The sequence below is a fragment of the Cyanistes caeruleus genome, chromosome 1 (assembly GCF_971803275.1).
Source record: "Cyanistes caeruleus chromosome 1, bCyaCae1.hap1.1, whole genome shotgun sequence".
Classification (NCBI taxonomy): Eukaryota; Metazoa; Chordata; class Aves; order Passeriformes; family Paridae; genus Cyanistes; species Cyanistes caeruleus.
Window position 1 is genome coordinate 103,840,114 of NC_141701.1, and position 24,915 is coordinate 103,865,028.

The window sequence follows — 24,915 nt, forward strand, 5'->3', positions numbered from 1 at the left end:
TTTAGAAGTTGAAAGAAAGCAGAAGTGTTTGGTAAAAGCCAAGTTGTTCAGTCATATCTAACTTCATTACATAACTACAAGCCAGTTAATTTTTGAGCCTTTCCTAATGTTTTAAGTGTCTTTAAGTCTGAACATGTTTGCTGTCCTGAATCAAGGCTTACATTGTAGCTGCAATATTTTAAAGATACCTGAGCAAAAACTAAAGCTTTTGATGGTGAAATATATATTCTGAGTTGTCTGCATGGACAAATGAGTCTCCTCTAACATTTTCTTTGCTAATGGAAATGTAATTAATATGCCAATATTTTTTCCTTTCTTATTGGTCCAGCGATAGGAAGGAAGACTGCACACTTGGTGGGGCTAGAAAGAAAAGTTATTTAGGTTTTTTGTGTGGTTTGGTTTTATTAAATATGTACTGCACCAGAAAGGAACATTCTAGCAAAGAAGAAAGGTGATATATCTCATAAGCTGCTTTCTCCCAGTTTATCATCTGAATCCTGTTCCACATGGAAAAGATCTTTCTGGAATACCTTAAATGTGTTTACCTCATAGAAGCTAAATACATTATATCACAGCTCATGTCTGAAATGTTGTAGATAGATGTGTGAATATACTGGTATGAGCAGACCACTTGGGAATTCTGTTGGTTGAATTTTGGTACATAAGCATACTCTGCAGAATTCCTGATCTCCCTGTAGTCCACAGTCATGCTTATCAGTATATCAGTACCTGAGGGTCGCCAGAGTCTGGGAGTACTTGTTTCTAAGGGCAGCTCTTTAGAGTGGACAGCCAGTGTTTGCATTGATTGCCTGCCTTCCTTGGAAGGCTGCATTGCTAGTGCAGGCCGGAGGTTATCTCTATCTCCTTTATAAAAGGAGATAACTTCCAGCCTGCACTACTTCCTTCCAGTAGTGCACATCTCCTTTATAAAAGGAAATAGAGAATTGCAGAATGTTCCTCTTCTAGGGGTTTTGGCTTCAGGAACAGGATGAGGATGTGAGGCAGGGGTACCACTGCAGATAGACACATGCACTGGTATGAAGTAGTGGATATGACTTTGAGGAGCTGTGGTTATTTATGTCTTGGAACGGTGTTTCTATATTTGGTGTAAACTAACAGTGATGCAATGGAAGGGACCAGTCCCTTGTCTATTGCAGTTTTTCAGAGTCCTGACATAGAACTGGGTTAGGAAGAGATCCTGCTGAAGATAGAACCTATTTTGCTAACTAGAGTTCAGCTAAATTCTTCAACTATGGCTGCACAAGTGCTTGTGCTGACACAAGGAAGGGCTGGGAGCAAGCTGCTAGAGTTATGAGCAGGATTGTTGTGGCTTTTATTGGCAGCTTGCCATTGGTTTGAGGTAAAGCATCACTCTTAATCCTGCATAAATGCTTGCAGCTGCCAATGGATTTCTTGTACAATGGACTGAGCCTTTAGTGTCATGACTGAAGTAGAAATTCTGGATACTGCTGCTCTATGTCAAGAGAAGAATGGGATCCCACCTTTGAGCTATAATGTAAAGCTGTACACTTAAAATGCAGTTATTGCTGTTTAAAGATTATTTAATCACCTGTTCAGTTGTAGAAACTGATGATGATCTCAGTTGTTCTTTGTTTTTTCTCCTCCCACAGATAAAATGAAGGATGGTATCATAGCTAAATTAGCAAATCAAGCTGCAGATTACTATGGTGATGCTTACAAACAGTGTCAATATAAAGATACTTTGCCCAAGGTAAGTAACTCATGGAAATAATATAGGATATGTTGTTATTGTGAATTACTGTTATTGTTTACAACACACTAAATGAAAGACTTAAAATATATTTTCTCAAGCTGACATATTGGTGCTTTTAAGGGAAATGAACCTGTAATTTGAAAAACAGTGAAGAACTGAGGGGGCAAAAGTGTGTGGGATCTTTTTAATAAGTAAGATCTTATTACATGAAGTGCATGTATTTGTAATGCATTTCATTAAAATGAATCTTGAATGGTTATGGTGTTATTTAGGGATGCATTCTTAGAACTTAATGCCTTACTAAATTTGTTTTCAAACTAACACTTTCTATTTGGGCTTCATTGCTTCTTAGTCTCAGTGTTTCCATGTGAAATTTGCTGTCATGCTGAGTACAGCATGAATACAGAGATACTGTTCACATACCTGCTAGCAAAACACATGATTAGAAAGGCAGTGTGTGTCTTCTGTCCTTCTGCCTGCCTTTTCTTGCACTACCTCAAAACAATCTTGATACTTGTAAAATATCCCAATTTAATCTTGACTGTGTATTTGAATGGTGTTGGTTTTGGAAGAGGTAGAAAGATCTTTCTCGTGGTTCTTGAATGTTTCTTGCGTAGGTGATATGTTGTTCATGATTTTTGGCAGGCAGTGAGATCTAATAAAGCCATTGCTTTATCTTTTGTTGTTGTGTACCTTTCTAAGGTGTAGATGTGCTCCTCATTCCAGTTGCAAAGTAATCTGTCAAGTGATTATTTGAAAGAACGTGAGGTTTGGTGGTTAACACCAGCTCTGAGAACAGTTACATGTTTAGGAGTGTGACATCAAGGTTGATTGGAAGCGTCAAACTCCAGTTGCAAGGTCTTCCAGACAGCTTTGTCTCCCAAATTTACCCTTTTAAAAAGTTTTATTTTTTCATCTCTGGGGGAGCAGCAAGCTTGCACAAATGTGAAGAAGCAGGTCTTTGTATACTGAGGTCTTTAAAACATCACTCTGGTTTTCCAGTGCTCCTTGATTTAAGAAATAAAACAGTAAGGCCAAATCCTTGATCTAACACCATGTCTGTACTGTGCGCTGCAGCGTAATGTTTTCTTCATGTCTTGGTTGGTACTCCTGCAAAGATAAGTGCATTTATGTAAAGTCTAAAAATGACTTTTAAGTTGCTTTCCATGTCAATAGTTACTGGTTTTCCTTATTTCTTCTTTCCTTTCATAATTGTAGTTGCTTTCTTGATAGGCTTGCTGCTGTTTTAAGTGTAATTACTTTGTTTAATTAAAAAAACTATCAAACGAAAAAACCCCTAGAAGACCTATCTTTCCACCCACCTCCATTTCTTAAGAACACTGTCTTGGCTTTGTCTGGGGGTATTCGGGTGTGTTCTTGCAACATTCCTTTCTACTACATGCATGCATTTCTTATCTTTGAAGTAAATGTTGTGACTTCATGGCTTGAATTTAAATCATAGCTCATCTAAAATAATGGACACCAAGAGTTTTGCAACAGCAGATTAAAAAAAAATATTCAATCCATGCAAAGCCACAATCTCTGACATTTACCTCTAATGTTTTAACCTATCTAAACCATTAATTGGGTGATTCTAATTTCCTTTTCTTCTTCCTTTTTCTTCCTGCATCCCATGTTGAATGTGGTGGTTAATGTGGTTGGACTTTCCCCTGGTCAGTATTTTTATTTCCAGGAGGTGTTTCCAGTTCTGGCTGCAAAGCACTGCATTATGCAGGCCAATGCAGAATATCATCAATCTATCCTGGCAAAACAACAGAAGAAATTTGGTGAAGAAATTGGGAGGTTACAGGTGAGTAGCTGTCTTCTCTGAAAAATATGGAAAAGCTTTTAGTCCTGAAAAGCTGGGTTGGAGTTCTGAAAACCCAAATAACTAGGAATGGAGTATATTCAGAAATTGTTGTGCATGTTTATCACATGAATTGAATTACTATCAGCTGCAAAGATGAAAGGCACCTCTCTAACTTTTGTGAAGACATGTTTTAGTGATTTTTGGGCAATTTGATACTGCTTGACTTGTTAAATCTCTATCTTTACCTTTTCATAGGCTTCATATCTCAGTACAGCTATTATGACAGATTTGTTGATAAATTTTCCTACATAATTTTCCTTTCCTACATTAAAAATCCCCCAACAGTTAAAATTCTACCTGATGTGTACCTGGTTCTTTTGTTGATATCCTGCTTTAAATCTGAGTAATTTCTGAAAATTGTGCAAAGAGTTCTCTTTTTAGTCTTTATAGTCCCACCCCCCCCATATCTATATCTGGTTTCTAGAGGTTTTCAGCTGGAGATGTTGTAATGAATAAGGTCATCTCATATTTTAATTACAGTAGAGAAAAAAAATGGCTAAAATGAACTACTTCCTTCAAGTCCCTGGATCTTTTGGAAAATAAATATTTGAAATGGTGCTTCAACTGATTGTGAAGATCTATGTTTACTGTGTATCTACTGATATCCAGGAAATTAGACTGACTTATGTAAGACAACTGTGTTGGCATCTTGAAAGTTATCATTATGCATTTATCAACTTTGTACAGGATGGAACTTGAAACTTCTTTTTGTATGCTCATCTGCTTTCTTAAGAATATATCAAAGGGAGAAAGAATTTATTATTTTAACTGTATTTTAATTTTTTTTTTAGCATGCAGCAGATTTGGTGAAAACGGTGGCATCTCGCTATGATGAATATATAAATGTTAAAGATCTGGTTGACAAAATCAACCGTGCACTTGCGGCTGCCAAAAAAGACAATGACTTCATTTACCATGACCGGGTTCCTGACCTGAAAGATTTGGAGTCCATTGGAAAAGCCAGTCTTGTGAAGTCTACTCCAGTTGTTGTTCCACTCAGTCAGAAATTCACTGGTAAGCAAAGCTTGTGGAGTGTGCAGGGTAATTGTTACCTTGTGAAACACATGGTCAACAAAGTTCATTTGTACCATGAAAAAATAAACATTTGCTTTCTGCATTCCATTAAGGGTACAGCTGTGTTTTTGAAACCGCTGTTTTTCTCCTCCAGTTTGTTGTTGTTCTTGATAAGTGTAATAAAGCACAGGTTGAAAATTCTTACCTGAAGTGTACAATTCTCGTACAGATCTTCCTAAGATTTTCTTAGGAATTGTATTTTCTATATTAAACCCATGTTTTTAATTTCAGAAGGAAAAGTTCTATTGGGGACAGTACTAAGTAATACAATATTAGCTAACCTTGTTGCTGGTCTCTCATAAAGTTGAAAAATTTCAGTTTGTTGGCTCTACAGATGAGTTGTGAAAAAATTCTCTCTTAGCTTTCTCATATTTTTCTTTTAATGAAACAAAATTAGAAATGAAGCCTTAAGACAAATCTGATTTGTAACCCTACAATTGGTGTAAATATATTGTCTTCAAATTATTTCAAACTCAATTCAGCCTTAAAAACTGAAATCTAAAGGCCTTTAAAAATAGATTTTTTGTTTTTTAAGACATCCTGGGGGAGTAGGAGGAGAGTATCTTAAACTGTTTAGGTCAGTCTCTGTAGTACAACCTGTAAAAAAAAAGCTGTGAAGATGTTTGTGCTTTTACTTTCATAATACAGCTTGTGATTTATACTACTTTAATTGCAGACCTGTTTGAGAAGATGGTTCCATTGCAAGTGCAGCAGTCTGTGAGTGTTTATAACCAGAGGAAGGCAGATCTGGTAAACAGGTCAATAGCCCAGATGAGAGAAGCCACAAATCTGGCAAATGGGTAAATATGGCTTCTTGTGAAGTTTCTCAAGAGGGGTTGTGCATGGCCTTACAGCCTGCAGATAGCCACATTATAGCAGTATTTTTTCATTATTGTATGGTAGGCTGGCAAACTTAAACCACAGCAGGGGGATTTAGAACTACTTTTCTGTAGGTGTTAAATCAAAAGGTTATTAGAAAGAAGTAACATTTATTTTTCTTCTATTTTTCCTCATTTTTTTAGGAGTCCAACACTTGCTCAGAAAAAGTTCAGTACCATTAATCCAGTAGGATTTTCATATTCCAATGGTCATTAAAAAAAAATTCTTTAAAATAAATAGTTATTAAAAAATGGTACCAAGCTGAGAGATAGCAATGTAATTAAGGCAGTTGTTTCTTTTGTTTACAAGTCACTACCTAAAATGCTTACTATGTTTTGTAAGTGCTAAAAGACTAGCATTTCTTTAGCTTTCTAAGAGCTTTGAAATGTATTTTTAGCGAGGTATATGTTTGAAATTGCAGCCTAGGTATACATTACGCTTCACTTCCATTATAATTGACCGTGTGATTCTTTGTTTAGATAGCACTCTTATTTTCAGGATAAAAATTGTTTATTTAACATGTTGACTATTTCAGTGTGTTGGCTTCCCTCAATCTTCCTGCTGCTATTGAAGACGTGTCTGGTGACACTGTTCCTCAGTCCATTTTGAACAAGTCCAAGTCTGTGATTGAGCAGGGGGGAATTCAAACTGTTGATCAGCTGATCAAAGATCTTCCTGAACTGCTGCAAAGAAATAAAGAAATTCTAGATGAAGTAAGCCCAAAACCCACTACACTAAATCATTCTTAAAATACATCTGCACTGAACGCTTCACTTTAAATGACAATAGAAAAAGTGCACAATTATTCAAATGCTTATAACCTTAAAAGCACTTTCAAAATATGCTGTTTGAGTGTTCAGCCCATACAAAAAATGTGCTGTCACATGTGGATGTTTCCTTACAAATATTTTCTTTTTAAAATGGTTGGTGGAGAGGGGGAAGTATTGGAAAAACATTCTAAAGAATCTTGAGTTATTTGTCCCTTTTATGCCTGCCTTTTATTTGTCAAATTATATTTTAAAAGAATGTAGAGGCAGTTTTTGTTTTCTGCACTAGCTGCATATTTTGAAGCTATTTTGTGTTTAAAACAGGTCATAATGCATGTAACATTTAACTCTTGCAGTCTCTGAGATTATTAGATGAAGAAGAAGCTACAGACAATGACCTGCGAACAAAATTCAAAGAACGTTGGCAGAGAACACCATCCAATGAACTCTACAAGCCTCTGAGGGCAGGTAAAGTCCATGTTCCATGCTTTGCATTCTAAAGATGCCCATAGTGTAAATTAAAGTAGTTTTCAGTGCTATGATATTACCTATAAATACACAAATTTCAGTTTGAGGCAGGTTATGCCAGAATATCCTGACTGCTGTCTGCACTGTTATTTGGAGCTGAAATAGGATGTGACAGCAGGGAATTTGCTGCTCCTTTTGCACCTTTGGTGTGTATGTGCATGTTGCATATAGGTAAAGCCTTGTAAAATCAGGGCCGTGTTACCTTTGTAAAATCATGGCTCAGGCCTGTTACTTAGGCTGAGTAGAGGGGAACTGTGGGAGAGTGACTCAGCTGGAATAGGGGTAGAGAGACGTGAGAGACATGAGAGACGTGCTGCGTGACTGCCACATGTCCACATTGTGGTGTGTGGTGGTTGGTTGACTTGGGCTTGTTGTGCCGTAAAACTAGGTGAACTGATAATGGCTTAAAAAAGCTGGGTTTTTGGCAATAAAGAGCACTCCTTTGCACCTGCCTGGGGACTCTTGAGTCACTTTGCTTCATACACATGCATGCTAAAGATTCAGAAAGCAAATGAAATGAAAAGTGCCTGCCCTCCTAAGGATCTGGTTTCAACTGCCTTTTAAATACTCCAGTGTATTTTTCGTTGTTAACATTTATTTTTCCATCAGTGTGTTGTCTCTTTAATTCGATGTTATGTTGGGTTTTTACCAGCAGTTAGGTCAAACTACTTAGAACCATCACTAAAGCATGTTTTCTGTGTGCCTAATATGTGGTGGTTTTTGAAGCTAACAAGGGACTGATACCACTGACTTGGTCTTGCAGAGTTAGAGATCTGAATCTGCAGGGTTCATTCAAACCAGGGTTCATTCATATACCTTTGTATACTTCACTGAAGAATTAATATAGGTGCCTAGTTTATGCAGTTTTTAAAACATATTCAGAAGCTTAAGTTTTATATAAAAGTCTTACACATTAAGCAGGCTTATAAAAAGGTATAATGACTTGCTGAAAAGCACAAGAACAGCTCAGGTGCAAGATTGGATGAAACAAGTTTTGAAATGATATAAACTCTCTTTTTATCCTCCTGCCCCCAGAGGGAGCCAATTACCATAATATTTTGAATAAAGCTATGCAAGCAGATGGGCAGGTGAAGGAGCGCTATCAGACTCACCGGGATACGATTGCACTTCTGTGTAAGCCAGAGGCAGAACTCAATGCAGCCATTCCTTCTGCCAACCCAGCAAAAACACTACAGGGAAATGAGGTAAAGCAGTGAAATCTGTTTCTATTTTCAATAGAAGTGCTGTTTGTCTAACAAAGTAAACTTGCATGAGCTGGTAAAAAAAGCTGATTCTTAGCTGCTCTTGTTTCTGTCTCGGTTGATACATGAGGTAACTAAAGGAGGAAAAGAAGTTGTCTTCATGTTTAAAATCTTCTTGAGCATAGTTTGTTACATTTAATGTGAACAAAGTCACTTACCATGGACAGCAATATGGGTTGACTATTATAAAAGGAGCAGTGAATATTTTTTTTATGTAGGGAAGTGGGATGTAGCGCTCAGTTTCTTGGGACAACGTAAGACATGGCTCAGTATTTTAAAGGATTAGGCAGTTACACCAATTTGCTTTCCAATAAGTTAATGGCTCATCTACAGCAATATTATTATTTTTCTCAGCAATGATTTGAAGTCGGTGTTTTTTGCTGCTGTCTTAGAATATCCTATTGGAAGGTATCTGATCAGCTTAAAAAACACGCAAACATTTTACACTAATTCTGTCTTATTAGCAAAAGGAAATCTGTAGAAGGGAATATAGATTGAGAAATGCTAGAAGATCTTTTTTTGGTCACATTTTGTCCTAGTTTCTCACCTTTAACACATTCATAAGCAAATACTCATGCAGAAATACTGCCAGCATCAGTGAGGAGTGTAAGATGGAAACAAGTTATTAATAGGTTATACTTCTCCATTAGTTTCTCTAAACCTGTTAACTTAGGACATTTATATTGCCTAGGTTGTTAATGTCTTAAGAACTTTGCTGACCAGTCTGGATGAAGTTAAGAAGGAGAGAGAACAACTGGAAAACGACCTGAAATCTGTTAATTTTGACATGACAAGCAAATTCCTGACTGCACTTGCGCAGGATGGTGCTATAAATGAAGAGGCTATTTCTGTGACCGAATTGGACAGAATTTATGGAAGTTACACACAGAAAGTGCAGGAGTCCCTAAAAAAGCAGGAAGAACTTCTCAAAAACATTCAGGTACAACACTTGGCATGTTTTCGTTTCCCCTAAACTAGGAGTGATGATACTTCTACCTAGTACTTTAGTACTTTAGAGGTCTCACTTCACTTTCTAGTCTGTCTTGCTTTTCATTCTGTCATATGTTAGTTGATACTTTTTTATGCCTTGATCACTGAAAATACAGGGATGTCTTTGTGTTCGCTAGAAAGAAATGGAAATGTTTAGCAGGCTCTCCCTACAGCTCCAGTGTAAATTCTCTTGGACGCTGTCTTGGCACAATTCTGCAGATGGTTTTGTCCTTGAAAGAAATTTAAGTGGTGTGTTAAAAAGTTTTTGGGTTTGTTTCATTTTTTTCCCCTCACTCCATTTAATTCTTTCTGGGATAACAGGAGACTGTCTTTACTCTCTATTAGAAGACATTTTGGGTCTCTGGAGTACAGCTTGGTTTATGCATAATTGCTCTTGAGGATTTATGGTTGACTTCCAGTATGTGCAGAGCTCATTGAAGTAAAACTTAATAGCATTTCCCAAAGTTTATTTATAAATTCAGTCTTAATTTGTCAGAGACAGTTACCTGAACCATCTGGCAAAAGAGGAAGTCTTAGTGCTCGAAGAAAGGACAATGGCAGCTTGAGTAATGATGAAGAGATTTTTTCCAGTAGGAAAAAAAAATTGTTAAATGACCAAATACACCATGTTTAGCAAGGATTTAATATTTGGATATTTTTAGCACAATATATTTAAAGAATCTTGATGGGTATTACTTTAATGTTTCAATGTCCTGGAGTTCAAGTTTGTTTGCTTCTGACAGTTTAAGCAGTCTTTTTAAGTTTGCTTGTTTATTTTCCTGAAAGAAATGAGATGTAAATAGGTGATCCTTCTGTAAGTTTTCCTCTTCCCTGTCCTTTTAATAGCTTGCCAATGTCAACCAAATTTGAAGTAATGCTTCTTAAAAATACTGACTTTCAGTATGATTGTATGAATATCAATGGAAGTTAGTACAGGAGACAGCCTAATTAGTGTAGCCTTGAAAGACAGTCTGCAGGATGAGCTTGAGAATTATTAGAGGCAGCCCACAACAGAAAAGGTAATTATCTGGTGATAGCTACTGCCAGTGAGTTAACATATGTATTGTTCTGAAATATACATTATAATAGTCACTTGTGCTTGGCAGGTAGCAAGGATGGAAGTCCAGTGTGGATGGGAGATGAGGAAAAGCAGGTATTGGGGATAACAGAAGCAATGAGCAAGAGGAAAAAGAAAACATTCAGAATCTTGCATGGAACTAGCTTATATTATTTACACTGTTTATTTGTTCTCTTCTTTGAAGAATGCGTATCAGGATTTTTCGAAGATGAAACAATCAAACAACGAATCTAATTTAAGAGAAGAAGTCTTGAAGAACTTAGCTGTAGCAAATGACAACTTTGTGGAACTTGTAGCCAATTTAAAAGAAGGCACAAAGGTATGGTAATGCTTAAGGGATTGAAAGGACTTTTTTTATGTATACAATGAGATGTGAATCAAAAATCACAATAAACTTTGACATATATATAGGCTATAAGACATGATAGCTGACAGGTGCATTTTTGAGGATTTTACTGCTGAAGTGAGGACAGTGAGTCGCTTGAATTTTGATTGTTTCAAGAGTTGTGAAATACTTTGTTCTTATCGGAAAAGTAAGCTTTTCTGAACAATAGGATAAGCTATTAATTACAGCTGAATAAATGAAGCTGAAGCACCCAGATGAGCCATTTTATCGGAGAAATTCTTTCATCTGTTGTCCCATAGTATTTAATCACCTTATAAAATTGGTGTTTTAAATGTTGTTACTGCAAACATGAGAAATAATGAAAGCTCTATTTAGTTTGCTTTTTTTCATCTAGACTTCTGAAAGGTGTCTTACGGCTTCTGCGCTAAGTACTTCTGCTGGTTTATTGATAGCTCATTAGACAGAGAAAACGCAGCTTCTGAGATAGCTGTTCAAATGAAATGCATGGTACTGAGAGCAATAAAATTAAAAATAAACAATTATCCTTTACAGAAATAAATAGTTCATCACCAGAAGTGATATAATTTTGCTCTGGTTTTAATACATTTTTTTAGTTATCCTAAACTATTTTTATATCCTACACCCAAACATCCACAGTCACACACACACCCACACCCATAAAATTCGATGATATTACAAGGATGGGCAACAACAGCTGACTAATTTTGGTTTTGAAAAGCATAATAGAATGTACTAGCAAACTTTATTGGAATGGCAGGTTCTGGGCTCTGTAATAGTACAACACTTATAACTGGATCAATATGTAGAAGTATGCCAGCCTGGAGTCTGAATGTATTGATTGAGCATATTGTGTTTTTATTTTTCTTTACTAGTTTTACAATGAGCTGACAGAAATCCTGCTGAAATTCCAGAACAAATGCAGTGACATTATCTTTGCTCGCAAGACTGAAAGAGATGAGCTGCTCAAGTAAGATTTCAATGTTTTGTTTAAGCATTGCAGAAACATTAAAGTATTTATCAGAAATTTATTGTTGGGGACATGTTTATTATGGTACTTGTTGAAATGAGAAAGGAAGAATAGGTGTGCTAAGCCCATAATTTACTTTCTTTAATCCTAGTCCTGCTCTCCTCTCTCCTAGGAGAGTGATTAGAGAAATAAATGGGAAAATCTACTTTGAAGTCTGCTCTACTGTTCTTTTGTGCAGTTCAGCAAAAATCTGTTTAGTGTTATGATTTTACTCTCTAGTCTTTTGGCATGGATTTGTTAGTAATTTTATTTTATTTTGTTCTTTCCTTTGAGGAACTTCTGATTTCTGCACCCTGGTCCTGCTGTCAGTTTAGTTTGAGAAATCAGATGCTTCATCATATGATTTCCTTATGTGTTCAGTGTGATGGGGGGAAAAGCATCAGTATTCTACTTCTGCCCTGTAGTCTGCTCTAGTCTCATAATTCATCACTGCTTAGATATATGGATTGCTTTCAATGCTGGGGAGAGAAGAAGCTTTTGTCTTTCATGTGAGGAGGAGTGTTTGATGTTGTCATTGTCCCCTGTGTGAGATCAGACCTACTATAGTATGTTTCAGGTGCGATTTTTAGGCTCTTCCCTTTAAGAGGAAAGCATGATTGAAATTTGCCATTTAATCAGTGTTCTTTTGCAAAGCACATAGCCTTTATAAGAAAGGACTTGTTGGTACTAAAATTTTGGTTGGTGAAACTGCAACTCTTCTGTGTACTTGTCATCTTAGAAATGTCTTGCTCAACCCTCAATTTTTACCTTTTCTAACTTGATCCTTTGTAGAATTGTTCTTTTCCATTTGGGCTCTGTGCTTGTAAGCAAAGTCTGAGTAACAGCCCCTTCTGCCTTTTATTTGGCTTCCTACATGCATGTAGTTTGGAAGCTGTTAGGCTGCCTAACCAAGGCAGAGGTCTGATTATCATACATCTCTGTGTTTACATTCAGTATTAAGGCTGTAGAGTTAGTGTTGATAGAACATTCTACTGAGTCTTGCTGTGCTCTTTTACTGTTTTGGCTAATGTTGTGATCTATACCCAGTACTGAGTTAGAACATAAAGACATTATTAGAAAATAAATGTAACAGTTATTCAGAGAGTTGGCTAGAGAATGGTTTCTGTGGAAGTGATTTAGACTCCAAATTTAGTTTGAGCTAGCTCAGTGATCATGCTTTAAATATTACTCTACTGCATCTTTTCATGTTAACTTGCTGCTGTGTATAACAAGCAATTCTTAAACTAAGCTGCATGTATGTTCTTTTGTTTTTACTAGAGATTTGCAGCAAAGTATTGCTAGGGAGCCCAGCGCTCCCTCCATTCCTCTGCCTACGTATCAGACCACGCCAGCAGCAGGAAATAAGCCAGCTGCATCGCCCACTCCCACTCCAGCCCCAAGAACCATGGTGGTAAGTACATGCTACAGAATTAGTGGATTGAAAATACTGGGTCTGTACTTGAGAACTCTAAACTGATCTGTAATTTGTGTGTATCACTCCTTAATATACTGGTGTAGTTGGAAATGTGTTGAAGTGAAATAGAAGGCAGAATATATTAAAAGCTTTGTGCCTTTTAGATGCTTTGCATTATCTGTATAGACAAAATATAGAATGTCTGTTTAAAATGAAAATAAAAGTCAGTTCATCATATAACCACAGCTTTTGATTCCAAGACTTCGATAAAGAACTTCCTGCTTAATTCACTTTCTCTTATTAGGGGACTAAACCGCAGCCACCGGCACGGCCACCACCACCAGTGATTTCTGCAGCAAGTAGTTCCTCTTCTGCATTAGCACCCTCTGGATCTGCTGCAGCTCCTGCTGCTGCTCCAGCTCCTACTCCAGGAGCCAGTGCACCTGCAGCAAGCACTGCACCTTCACAGGCACAGGGACCACCTTACCCAACTTATCCCGGTTACCCAGGGTAAGTTAGGGGGGAATTTACACAGCTTTTTGTTATCCTGTTACTTAGAAGCACTTTTTCTTGTGTGTGACATTTTAACATTAGTTACTATTCAAGTTGAAGATGTGTTTGCTGTTTGAGGCAAGGAGGTTTTTTGTTTGTTAGTTTGTGGATTGGTTGCTTGGGGCTTTTTGTTTGTTTGGGTTGAGTGGTTTTTTAGGTTTTTTGTTAGTTTTAATCGTGTAACTCTTGTAGGAATCATTTTCTTGTACCTTTTGTGGGCAGGTTCATTTTAAGTGTTTACAGTTGATCTTCTTTAAAGGAGAAGGAAAATAGGATTGCATTTCCTTAACTGTGGTTTGTTGATTATTGCCAACACTTGCATAATCATTTGGTGATGTTTATCTCAAAACTGCTGGCATATCTCATTTTTCAAGTCTTTAGTATGATACTAAGATAATGAGAAATACAGAGAAAATTCCAGTTGAGTAGTGTATTTTCTTCTGATACTTTTTTTCATTGTCTGGTGTCATCACAAGGAATCGAAGGCAGCTGGCTCTCCTATGGTAGCAGTAAATGTTGAAATATGCACAATGTTATTAAACATTTGAGAATCAATTGAGATCAGTTCTAGTTCCAGCAAGTTGCCTTTACTCCACCTTCTGTCTGCATTTCTGTTCTACTCACTGTAATAGTTTTCATGTTTGCTTCTTGAAAGTTACCACATTTCCTGCTGCACTTGATGCAAAATAAAAGGAAAGCGTTTGTGGAGATTGCATGTTTGTTTGTATCTATTAATGAGTTGTTTTTGCAAATTACCATCATTGATGTTTTTCAACTCAGCTTTTTTCTTCCCCCCCACACAGGTATTGCCAGATGCCAATGCCAATGGGCTATAATCCATACATGTATGGTCAGTATAATCTGCCATATGCACCCTCACCTGTGTATCAAACTCCTGGACAACCACCATATCCGCCACCTCAACAACCTGGATACCCTTTTCCTCAACAGCCTTATTACCATCAGCAATAATGTCTCTGCAAAGAAGCTCTGCTTATTAAAATTTGGGAGAAATTGGCAATAAGTGTACTAAAACTTCTAGCTTCCGTTAGTGTACCATACTGAACTGTATGCAGCTATAACTCCTGTCTCTTGTTAACTGCTCCAAAATGTCTAGATCAGTTTTTATGACACTAAGCTCTTTGAAAGATCTACAGCAGTGGTTTAGACCATAGACTAATGCCAGAATTCGAGCCTAATTCAGCAGTCTGAAGCGGTACACTACATTCTTGTTAGACCAAAAGATTTGTTTGCAAAAATCTTGTAAGTAACAAATAGGTTCAGATGAGAAAAACAAAGCAGTGTGTGCACTGGGTGTGATATATTCTACAGAACCATATAGCATTCCCTTCTATTCTCTATTAGTTTGTATTTTTTTTAGTTTAGTTAAAATATGCTATTTTGTCTAATAATCAAGGCCTTGTAAATCATCAGTAAAAAGAAATAAATTACTTAAGATGGTTTAAGCACTTGGCATTCTCATTACCATAAAAATGTGTTTTGTGTGTTTGTAGATTGTTTCATTTGTCCCTTGACTTTCATAACATAAAGAAGTTTTCAAGTGTTTAGCCTTACAAGTGAATTTCCACCCCTTTTCCTTGAGTCTGTATTTTTGTGACAGAATCCATAATTAACCCTGTAAGTGTTGGTAGATGAAGTCTTACAGGTAGAGTTTTCCTGTAACTTTGAGATGTACTGGACTGAAATACATGTATTACCATTTTAAAAGAATGGTTACTGTCATCTGTAGGATACTATGTAAAAGAAGGGAGGTAAAGGTCCTCTTACAGGACCAGTGAGTAGTTGTTCTAACTTGTGTTTTCCAAAGAAATGGTGATGGGAAATGTGTTATGGCTCAAAATAGGGCAACTATTGATTGCTGGAGCTTTGCAGTTTGTTTTTTAAATGATTGCTTTTTTTTCCCTTGAAAACATAACATTGATGTATTCCCTCAGGGAGCTTGTTATCAAAGTGGAAAAACTTTTTTTTGGGGGTGGGGAAAAAAACCTTGTAAATTAAAGCACATTGAATGTTTACTTTTGGATCCATCATCTCAAGGGATAAATAACCTTGCACTGCATTTTACATAAGATAGTGAAGAATCGAAGTTTGGGGTTAATGGCTTCTACCAAATATTTGATAACCGTTTTTCAGCCTTTTCTTTTTCCAACAGGCTTGTCTAATGAGGGACTCTGCTTTCATTTAGCCCTTGATGAGAGTTGGTTCTGTGGGACGGTTAATTTTCTGAATGCTTCATACAAAATGTTCTGGCCTTACAGAATAACTATCACAGTACCTGTGTTACTAAAAGTTACTCCTTTGTTTTTCTATTAAAGTGCCTGATTAAGATATCGAGGTATATTTTAGTGTAGGTGTTTAGAGGTGCCAGTTATTGTAGCATCTGGGTGGAAACCTCACTGGATCATGAATATTCTTCCTTGTAAAGAAAGCAGCATTTGTATTCATAGGAGCTCCTTTCTGTCTCAAGTTCCTCTTGCTGTGTGATCATCTTGATTACTCTGTCAAGACTCCTTGTCTTTAATACTTGCTAACCCCCGTTGAAAATGCGGATCAAAAGGTAGAAATAAGCACCCCGTATAGAACTTATTGAGAACCTAATTCTAAACAAATTTATTAATCTGTAGAAGCTCAGTGATGTGGGGAACATGATGGAGTAAGGGAATACAGCACTGTATATGAAACCGCTGCACAAAGACTGGTGCTTTGCATTTCTTTATAAACATTGCTGAATGGGGTAGCACAGAAACCTCTTCATATTTTTTTCCCTGATGAGAAGACATGAGGCAAGCGAGGACAATGAGAAAAAGCTAGGAAGATAACTGTTTGGAAACAGCAATCAGAACCTGATTTTATTCTAACTGAAAAAAACCCAGTAGTTTTCCACTAATTTCACTGTGTCAATGTGAGCAAGTGCAAGTCTAATGCAACTTCTTAAATTCTAAATTTTTAGTATGCCATGGCTGTAGGTTTTCAGTTCACACATTAGATGCATTTGAGCTGTTGTGTAAGTTTGTTTCTAGTGCCTCAATTGATAAAACTTATTTTCATGCTGTATAAAAAAAAAGTCATTTTTTCCAGCATAAGGATTCTTAGAACTGAAATTTCCTCTTTAAAATTTCATAGATCTGGAATTACTGTCAAAACATTTTTTCCAGTTTTGTTTCTGCTTGCTTTAGTCTATTATTTGAATATGTGTAGAAATCTATGCATTATGTTCAATTTTTTTCTTTTATTTTTTCCTAAAGAGAACAGAAAAATCCAGAGACATGTTATGTATCGGCTTTTAAAGCATGCAGTTGTCATGACTTCGGTTGAAATGTTACCTTGTTCTTCTATAGTTTATTAAAAAAAAACAGTTAGAAAACCTGATTTCATGGTGTTTCTCTTGAGTCCTTTGGGTTCAGACAAGTGTTCTTTTGGAAAGGATGGGAACAAGTAATGGGCTCCCAAGAATGTTTGTGCTGTGGTGAAGGTGTATCAGCTACAGCTGCTCTGTAATAACAGCCACGTTCAGATCCTGGTAGTTGTGTTTATTTCCAAAGCTGATGCAGTGTATTTCCCTCTGTTTATATGAGGAGGAAATGATTAAGGTTGATTTATTGGTTCTGTGCCTTCAAAACTTGTATTCCAAATTTGTTTTTGTGAACTCGTGTTCCGGCTGGCTTACATGAGACTCCCAGCATCATGGGTATTAAAGCATGGATTGCAAGAAAAGGGGTTGTAAGGGCAGCTAATAACAGCAGATAAACAGTCCCCTTGGGCACTCCAAGAAGTCAATTTCTTTTTAATTTTTTTTTTTTTAAGGCTTAATAATGCCATGCTTGTTTCAATTGCTGTGTGGAGGGAAAAGTTTACAACCATGTCCTTTCGGAGACTTTGAAGTCAAGCATTTATTTCATCTTGCATAAAAGCTTTCAATGCAGTTAGTGAGAAAAGCAAGTTTTAGGAAGCAAGGTAATAGCAGATTATCAGTGAAATATCAAACTTGCAGGACTAGCAGGTCTTTGCTCAATTTTTTTTTCTTTATTAACATGGTTTCAGCCCTTACAGAAAAAGGGTCTTCTCTCCTGACCACTAATGTGACACTGATAGCTAATGGTGATTCTTTCACCATCATCCCATTGTTTTGACTGCTTTTTAGAGCTGATTTGTGAGATTTAGTTTGAATTAGACTGAATGGAGTCCTTTGCTATTTCAAAGTACCTTGAGGCAATATTTGAACCTTGACATACTCTTAACAACCTCACCTATTGTCAGGTAGTTGAAAATCACAAGGAAATCCTTTGGAAAACATTTTTTTTTCTCTGCATTACCTGAGAGATGTGCTTGCTTGTTACTAAAATGTGTTCAGTTCTGAAATTACTTGCATCTCAGAAGCTGTTTTTTGGCATGTATTTATCCTGGTAGAACATTAAAATAGACTAAGCTGAGCAATTGTGGGTTTGAGTTTTGGTTGTATACTACTGAGTGAAACTGCCTGAATTTTCAAGAGTTCACTATGTACAGTTTAAAATAAATTATTTGGAAAGTTTCAGTGCCTGAAAAGATGAGCTATTACAGCACAGCAATACTCAAAATTGCTTTTTTGTATTGTTTATGGGGGAAGGATTTGGGGTTCTTGCTATTTTGACTAACATTACTCAATGTGCTAACTTTTTAGGTTTGCAATGACTTTTGAAAGGTATATTGGAAATGGTCAGTGTTACTTTTTAATTTTTTTTTTTCTGATTTTGACTCAAATTTGGAACTCTAGTAACTTCATGGCAAGGATGGAGTTACTGCAAATCTCAAGTTATGACTTTACCCTTGCATCTAATTCCCCTAATTGAGTATAATAGTCCCTGATGCCAGCAACTGTATCTCAGTTGTTATATTGTGCTTTTTTTTTTCTTCTCCTGGAGTTTTTTTTTTAATGCTTCTAAATCTTTGTGGGAGTCTGGCCACCAATTTTATTAACCAGGCTGTGAAGAAAAACTGTTCGCTATCAAGCATGAAAAGGAAGAGGCAACTGCTGTTGCAAAATCAGCACCAAGGCTTTGCCACAAATTGCTGCTTTTGGTCCCTTCAGTCCTTTCACCTTTAATCCATTCAGCAGTTCTTCATGGCACCACCTGTCTGCATTTGCACTTCCCACTTAAAGCTCTCCTGGGTGCTGGAGTGCTGTTCTCAGTGCTGGTAAGCTGCTGGAGTGTTTGCTGGTGTGAAGGTAGCACGTTTTCCAGCCAAGTGCGGTGTGTTGTTGGGAAGGCAGAGCAGTGGAAGGGCCATTCCCAGTGGGCAGCTTGCCTGCAGTCCCTTTCTGTGCAGGCTGAGGTGGTGAGTGAGCACATGGGTATGGGCCTGGCAACCCAGCTGGTCTCAGACTGTGCTCCTGGGACATATGCACACATCAGCTGACAGCATCCAGGTGACAAAAGTGTGCTGAGACTTGGTTATGGCATCATTGTGAGCACTGGTGAGATTTATACCAAAACCAGATTTGGCCTCAAGTGACCTTTCACTTGGAGTAACCTGTCTTGTGACCTGAAGTAACCTGTATCCTAGAGTAACTTTTGTTGTGTGACCGTGAGAACCTTTGCCATTGAGGAACATCTGTCCTTGGACCTCAAGTAACCTTTGATCTTGAGGACCCTCTATCTTGTGTCCTCAATTAACACTTGATCTTGAGGAACCCGTCACCTCAATTAACCTTTGCCTTGAAGTAAACTTTGACCTCATGTAACCTCTATCTACTGGCCTTGAGTAACACTTGAAATAAATTAACCTTGGCCCTATGACCTTGCAAAACCTTGTACTTTGAGAAATCTTTGTCCTGAAAGGACTTTTGACCTAGCATAACCTCTGTATTCTGGCCTCATACAACCTATGAACTCCAGTAACCTTTCTCCTTGAGAACCCCTATCCTGTGATCTCAACTGCTGTCCTGTGACAGAGGCTGTCATAGCCTCATTCTGGAAATCTGCCTTAGAAAGTAACATTTGACATCAAGTAGTTTCTGTCCTCTGACCTGAAGTAATCTTTGATCTCAAGTAATCTTTGTCCCATGACACAGCCTGGCCCAGGCTAACTCTGGAAGGATGCCTTTGAAATTGTTGAGGACAAGCAGCATTGTGTGATCTGGGCAGAAAGCACTGGGCTGTTATACAAGCAATATGAGGGCAAATGGCTTCCTCTGCCATGGCTGAGCTCCAGCTTCTCCTGCCCCACCTCAGGCATGCTGCTAGCAATGGGAGACCCTTCTGGCTTCTATGTCAGCAGTGGGATCCTCTGTGGACCTACAACCCTGGTGCCAAAGCAGAAGACAGGAGGACTTGCTCGTGGTGTGTGAGTTGGAGTGCCCAGGGTTTGTTAATGATGGCTTCCAGTGGAACAGAGAGGCTGCCTGAGGTAGATAACTGCCCTGTGTTTTGGCTGGTATGACATTTACAGGTTATTTCATCTAACTGAGATTTGCCATTGGTCTTCCTTTTTTTCAGTGTGTGACAGCAAGTGTGTATGTGGTGTGTGAGGTGGGAGGTGTAAATACCAGCTACCTGACACCTGGGGAGTTCACTGCAGCGCTGCCTACTTGAGGGTGGGCCTACCCAGCTCTTGTTTCTCTGCTGTTTCCTACTAAAGGTTTTTAAATCTCCCCAAAGCCACACCTGGTGGCACCTCTTACTTTTTGCTTAAACTTTTCAGAGTTGAATATACATTTGGACACACACAGACAATATCTGAGTTGTAAGACAGAGTCAGCCTGTGCTGTTTATGTTCTCAGATGAGCAACATTACAGAGCTGCCTGCTGAGCCTGCAGCAGAGGGCAGACTGAAACCGTGTAACCAACAGATCTTTTTGGTGTGAATATATGCAAAAAGAGATTTGAAGTTTATGTTGGTGGAAGGACAAGCAAATCGTTTTTAATTAAGCATCATCAAATTTAACTATGTGTAGGTACCATGAGTGCTCCTTCATTGATGACCTGGAGCCTGAATATAAAACCAGCCAAATGCAGGGACAATTATGTCAACTGCCTGCATCCAGCTTCCTGGCCAGCTGCACACTGAGCTCGGAGCACTGTGCTGCCAAGGTGAAGGGATAGGTAAGATTTCAGGTCATCCTAAACTGCTTTGTTGGCCTTCTGGACTCTACGTAGCTTTTGGGAATTTTCTACTTTTAGTTTGTGTACTTGGACAGTGTATTTCTTTATATACCCAGTGTGATTTTATCATCTGGCATGATAAGATGTCTGCTTACCTGCAAAATTAACTGGTTAGGTTTAAACAGCTGCAGCAATGAGGTGACAGTGGAACATAGTAGAGGGCGGGTGTCATGACCTGTTCTAAGAAGAGGAGTAGAAAAAAAAGTCCTGTGCTGCTGACAGGAGAAAAGTGTGTTGGCAGTAACATGTCTGTCACCATGGGGGCAGCTACAATACTAACAGCCGATATTGCACCAAGGGGATGAAAAACACTTGAAAAGGAAGATGTAAAAGTGGTCAGAGAGGGGCCAGGAGAAAATGGAAGGAAAGCTGAGGGAGGGCTGGTTAAGGAAACAGGGGGTAAATGAAATGGATTTAGGAAGAGGAGGAAGCATGGAAGTAAAGCCCCAAGACTTTGACAGCATGAATCATAAAACTTTAGGTGGTGCAAGGAAAGCAGAATTCAAGCAGAAAGGACTGAAGTATTAACTGAAACAAAAAGAAACTCAGTGGTGGTAAAGGGAGGGAAAAAAGGAGCTTTAGCTATACAGAGAGAGAGAATTCAGAAAACAAATTTAAAGGTAAGGAAACCAGTTTTTTTTTCCAGTGAGTCTGAAGAGCTGGAGAGCTGGATGAAAGCTGGGGGTTGATGATGGATAGAAAAAGTTTTTAGAAAGGAATACAGAAGATGCATCAGATCATGTGCATTTGCCAGTGTTGGTCCAGGCTGGCTGTAATGAGGATTTATGTCTCAGAAATAAGAAGGGTAATCCATGGAGTGACCTATCTGAGTAGAGGAATCAAGGTAGGTGCTTATGTGCCACTGGAGTCAAAAAGGGATGATGTGAACCTGCAGCCTGTAAAGCAGAGGAGAGGCAGCAGGTCAAGGTGCAAGAGCCTAAGACCTGGTGGTAGACAGGACTATCTCAAAGCAAATGGAGATTGTTATTTAAAAAGCTGAATTTCTTCTCTAATCAGCCTCTTGCAGTCACTAGTTACATTTGATTAGTGGAGGAGCATTTCATATTCTATTAGTAAATTTTTCATTAGCCAGTGGCTTCCAGCAAGTATTAATTTTCATAACCAGGAAAGGAGTACGTGATCTATCACAGAAGAAGATGTAGATCCAGATTAAAAAACTTCCCTGATGCCTTGCTGTTTTCCAGTGCTGTAATATGGCCACATTGAAACACTTTTTCATTTTGCTTTGAAGTAAACAAAACTTAGCAGGGCACTTCCAATCCCCAAATGTAGAAGGAACACCTAACCAAGTGTGCATGACAGTTCCTCAGCTCTAGATGGCATTATATGGAAAGGCATAACACAAACCCCGAGCCTCCACCGTGCACTGCACTGCTGTTAAATCTCCGCATATCACCAGCATCACCGGCTTTGTGTGGAAAATTTTGAGCTGCATCGTTAAGAGTCAAGACAAAATTGATGCAAGCTGATGGGAGAGAAAGTTTTGCTCTGCTACAGAAAGAGGTTGTTCTGAAAATATTAGAGAATTCGGAATGCTACCTGTAAGTCTCTAGAAGAATGTTTTCTGGATTTTGATATTCCCCACATAGACACACTTTGGCTGTGTTAAGCATTTCACCACAGGGTTATCAGTGGGGCTTAACGATGGAGCCCCTCCACCCCACCCTAATTTTCTGTAAAATAACACTCTGTGCCTTTTATTTTTAATTAAGGGACAGAAGGGCAATTGGTTGTGTGAAATACTGATAGCAATGACCAACACTACCATTTAATAACCTTGCTCGTATAAAACGCTTTTCCTAATCTCTGAAGAGGAGGTAATAGCGCAGATGGAGTCTTCCTTGCCCTTTCTGAATGAGGGCCACAATTTTGGATAGCTGTTTATGCTGTTGGGTAAGGAAAAGTGTCTTAAAGGTGATTATTGAAATTCTACTGGTTTCTGTCATGATGTAGAGCTGACAGCAGGGCCTTGAATATGGTACACACACTATAGGAGGCTGTTTGTGGTAGAGTTTATGCCCAGGGAGAATTTACCTGGAGTAACAATTTGCCTCCTGTGGTTCCATGGTGGCTGTGTTTTGTGTAGCCTCTCATCCACTGCAGAGAGGAGAGGGAAGGGGTGGGCTGGAAACTTGGGGTAATACAAGTAGAAACTTCTTGTGCCTTGGTGTACTTCCCTTGAGCTGTGCTTGCTGTCTTTTGGGGTAGTCTGGGGAGATCTGCTCCCTGCACAGCTGCAATAATATTCATATCACATGGCACAGAAAATGAGCAGGCATTTGGACCACACTCAGTTGATTTTTCCCTGTTACTGAGTGTTACCTGAACACAGGCTACTGAAACTGTCTGTGTATAGCAGAAGTTACAAAGCCTCTGCTGTGAAGAGGATAATCCTCAAATACTGCTCAACAGTCATACAGGTCACTTTGAAAATGACTATAGGTGTAAATAGTTTTCATCTCCTAGAATGCTGATTAATACAGGTCACAGTGATTTTTTACAGCTAGTCTTAAGCATAGATGATTTCTTAAAGCCCGTTCAAGATGAGGCTGATGAAGCTTTGTCACAAACGACTTACATGGTAATCTAGTCCCTAAAGCTTTAGAATAAATGCAAATGCTCCAGTTTGCAGGTGTCTCCTTCAAGCAGATCCTTCTGCCTCCATATGTGCTCTGAGCGATACCTGTTGTGGCAGCTTTGCTTTGCATACTGTGAGCTAACACTGTGCGCGGGGAAGACCAAATACAAACAGAAATTTGCAATTGGAATGACCTTGACTTCTGGTTGAGAGCCGCAGAGTAAGGGCAAGAGCAAAATTGGGCTCTGTGGGAAAGCATCTGGTGTGTGTCTCTGCTGACAGCATCTACCACAGCGAGCAGAGAAATGGCTGGCAGTGCTCCTGGAGAGCGGATTAGAGATTGGGAAGTGTAGGAAAAGAAGACAAAGGTACGGGTTATACGCTTGCATGCTCTTGCAGCCTACTAGGGTGCAGTCTTGTGTAACTTAGTTCTTGTAATTGGATTACCAACTGTGACAGGGGAGCATAAAAACTATGAATATAAAGCTATGTTAAAGGATTTCATATCTTCCTGAAATGATGAATGTACTGATGGATGCTCAGCTTTTCCCCTGAATTTGCCTTGATGATCTGACCTGTCCTTTTTCTTGTGTACATGGCTGTGAGAGGCAGCATGGTAGTTCTTTTTGGAGGAAAGGGGAGATGGGCCGAACTTAGTCGCTTTCTTCATTTCCTTTGGGTGCGGGTGACAGGGCAAGGCACCACAAGGGATGGACAAACAAAGATGTTATTCTGTGGGCCTCCTAAACCTTCATGCAGGTTGTTTTGCATTTTGACAGTTTCTAAGCAGGAGCCCTGAGTTCCAAACCCTAGAACAGATTTCCCATGGATCTGTGCCTTGTGGCAGGCAGTGTGAGATGGTGTTGAATGTCCAAGAAAGTATGGGCTTTCCTACTGACACACCTTCTGGAGATGTAGCAGTTACAGGGATGGCCTTGTTCTCCTCCTGTGCAAATTTTCTATTATCTAGTTGGATTTCTTTGGCTGGAAAACTTAAAAGATCACTTTTCCCTTACCTGAATGCTTTCACAAAACTCCTTCCATCCCCAGTTTTACTGGCAGGTTTGTTTAAGGTTGCTGGAGGCCAGGAGAAGAATTCACGGAGGTACAGAAGTATGTGCTCATCCACTCACTCCCTTGCAGGACAGCATCATTGCACAAGTGCTGTTTCCATGGAAACAAGGATAAAAATACTGAATAATGGAAATTAGAGACTCGTCTAACAAGTATTTTCTTTTCTGGACAAGGTTATTCTCATCTATATTTTCTTTTTGCATATGTTTTTGGGATTATTATTTTTTTTGTTTTGTTGGTGCTCTTCTCACATGCAAAGAAGGATCCTCAGCAATAGCCCCTGCTGTTATTCCTTCTGAAGAAAAATGCTGCATTGCATCACTGCGTGCTGCTGAAGCACCTCAATGAGATCAGAAATTCATGTTAGAGATTTTTCCCTGTGTTGGTTGCTCTGTGACCAGATCCTGCAGAAAGCAGCCTCTGGGGCACTGCAGTAGGTAGCCCAAAGCACGCTGTGCATTCTTGGTCTTTGAATCAGGGACAAGAACTTCCTTCATGCCAGCACTGGGAGTGTCAAAAAGGCACATTAGACACTGATTTATCCTTGCCCTGCAGCT

At 38.6% G+C, this 24,915-nt stretch overlaps 1 protein-coding gene across 2 annotated transcripts in view; it reads left to right on the top strand.

Moving 5' to 3' along the window:
- PDCD6IP (programmed cell death 6 interacting protein) overlaps positions 1-16,912 on the top strand; it is a 30,638-nt gene extending 13,726 nt beyond the window's left edge. The window contains exons 6-18 of one of the 2 annotated variants that reach the window (XM_086846533.1): positions 1,632-1,732; positions 3,429-3,545; positions 4,397-4,619; positions 5,356-5,479; positions 6,094-6,271; positions 6,682-6,793; positions 7,889-8,058; positions 8,807-9,055; positions 10,368-10,502; positions 11,423-11,517; positions 12,835-12,967; positions 13,275-13,480; positions 14,326-16,912. In XM_086846533.1, the coding sequence (XP_086702659.1) occupies positions 1,632-1,732; positions 3,429-3,545; positions 4,397-4,619; positions 5,356-5,479; positions 6,094-6,271; positions 6,682-6,793; positions 7,889-8,058; positions 8,807-9,055; positions 10,368-10,502; positions 11,423-11,517; positions 12,835-12,967; positions 13,275-13,480; positions 14,326-14,494 (2,012 nt within the window). In that variant the 3' untranslated portion in view covers positions 14,495-16,912. Of the gene's footprint in view, positions 1-1,631; positions 1,733-3,413; positions 3,546-4,396; positions 4,620-5,355; positions 5,480-6,093; positions 6,272-6,681; positions 6,794-7,888; positions 8,059-8,806; positions 9,056-10,367; positions 10,503-11,422; positions 11,518-12,834; positions 12,968-13,274; positions 13,481-14,325 lie in introns of both variants that reach the window. The other variant, XM_086846541.1, reaches the window with a different exon arrangement.
- The last annotated feature ends 8,003 nt before the right edge of the window (positions 16,913-24,915 follow it).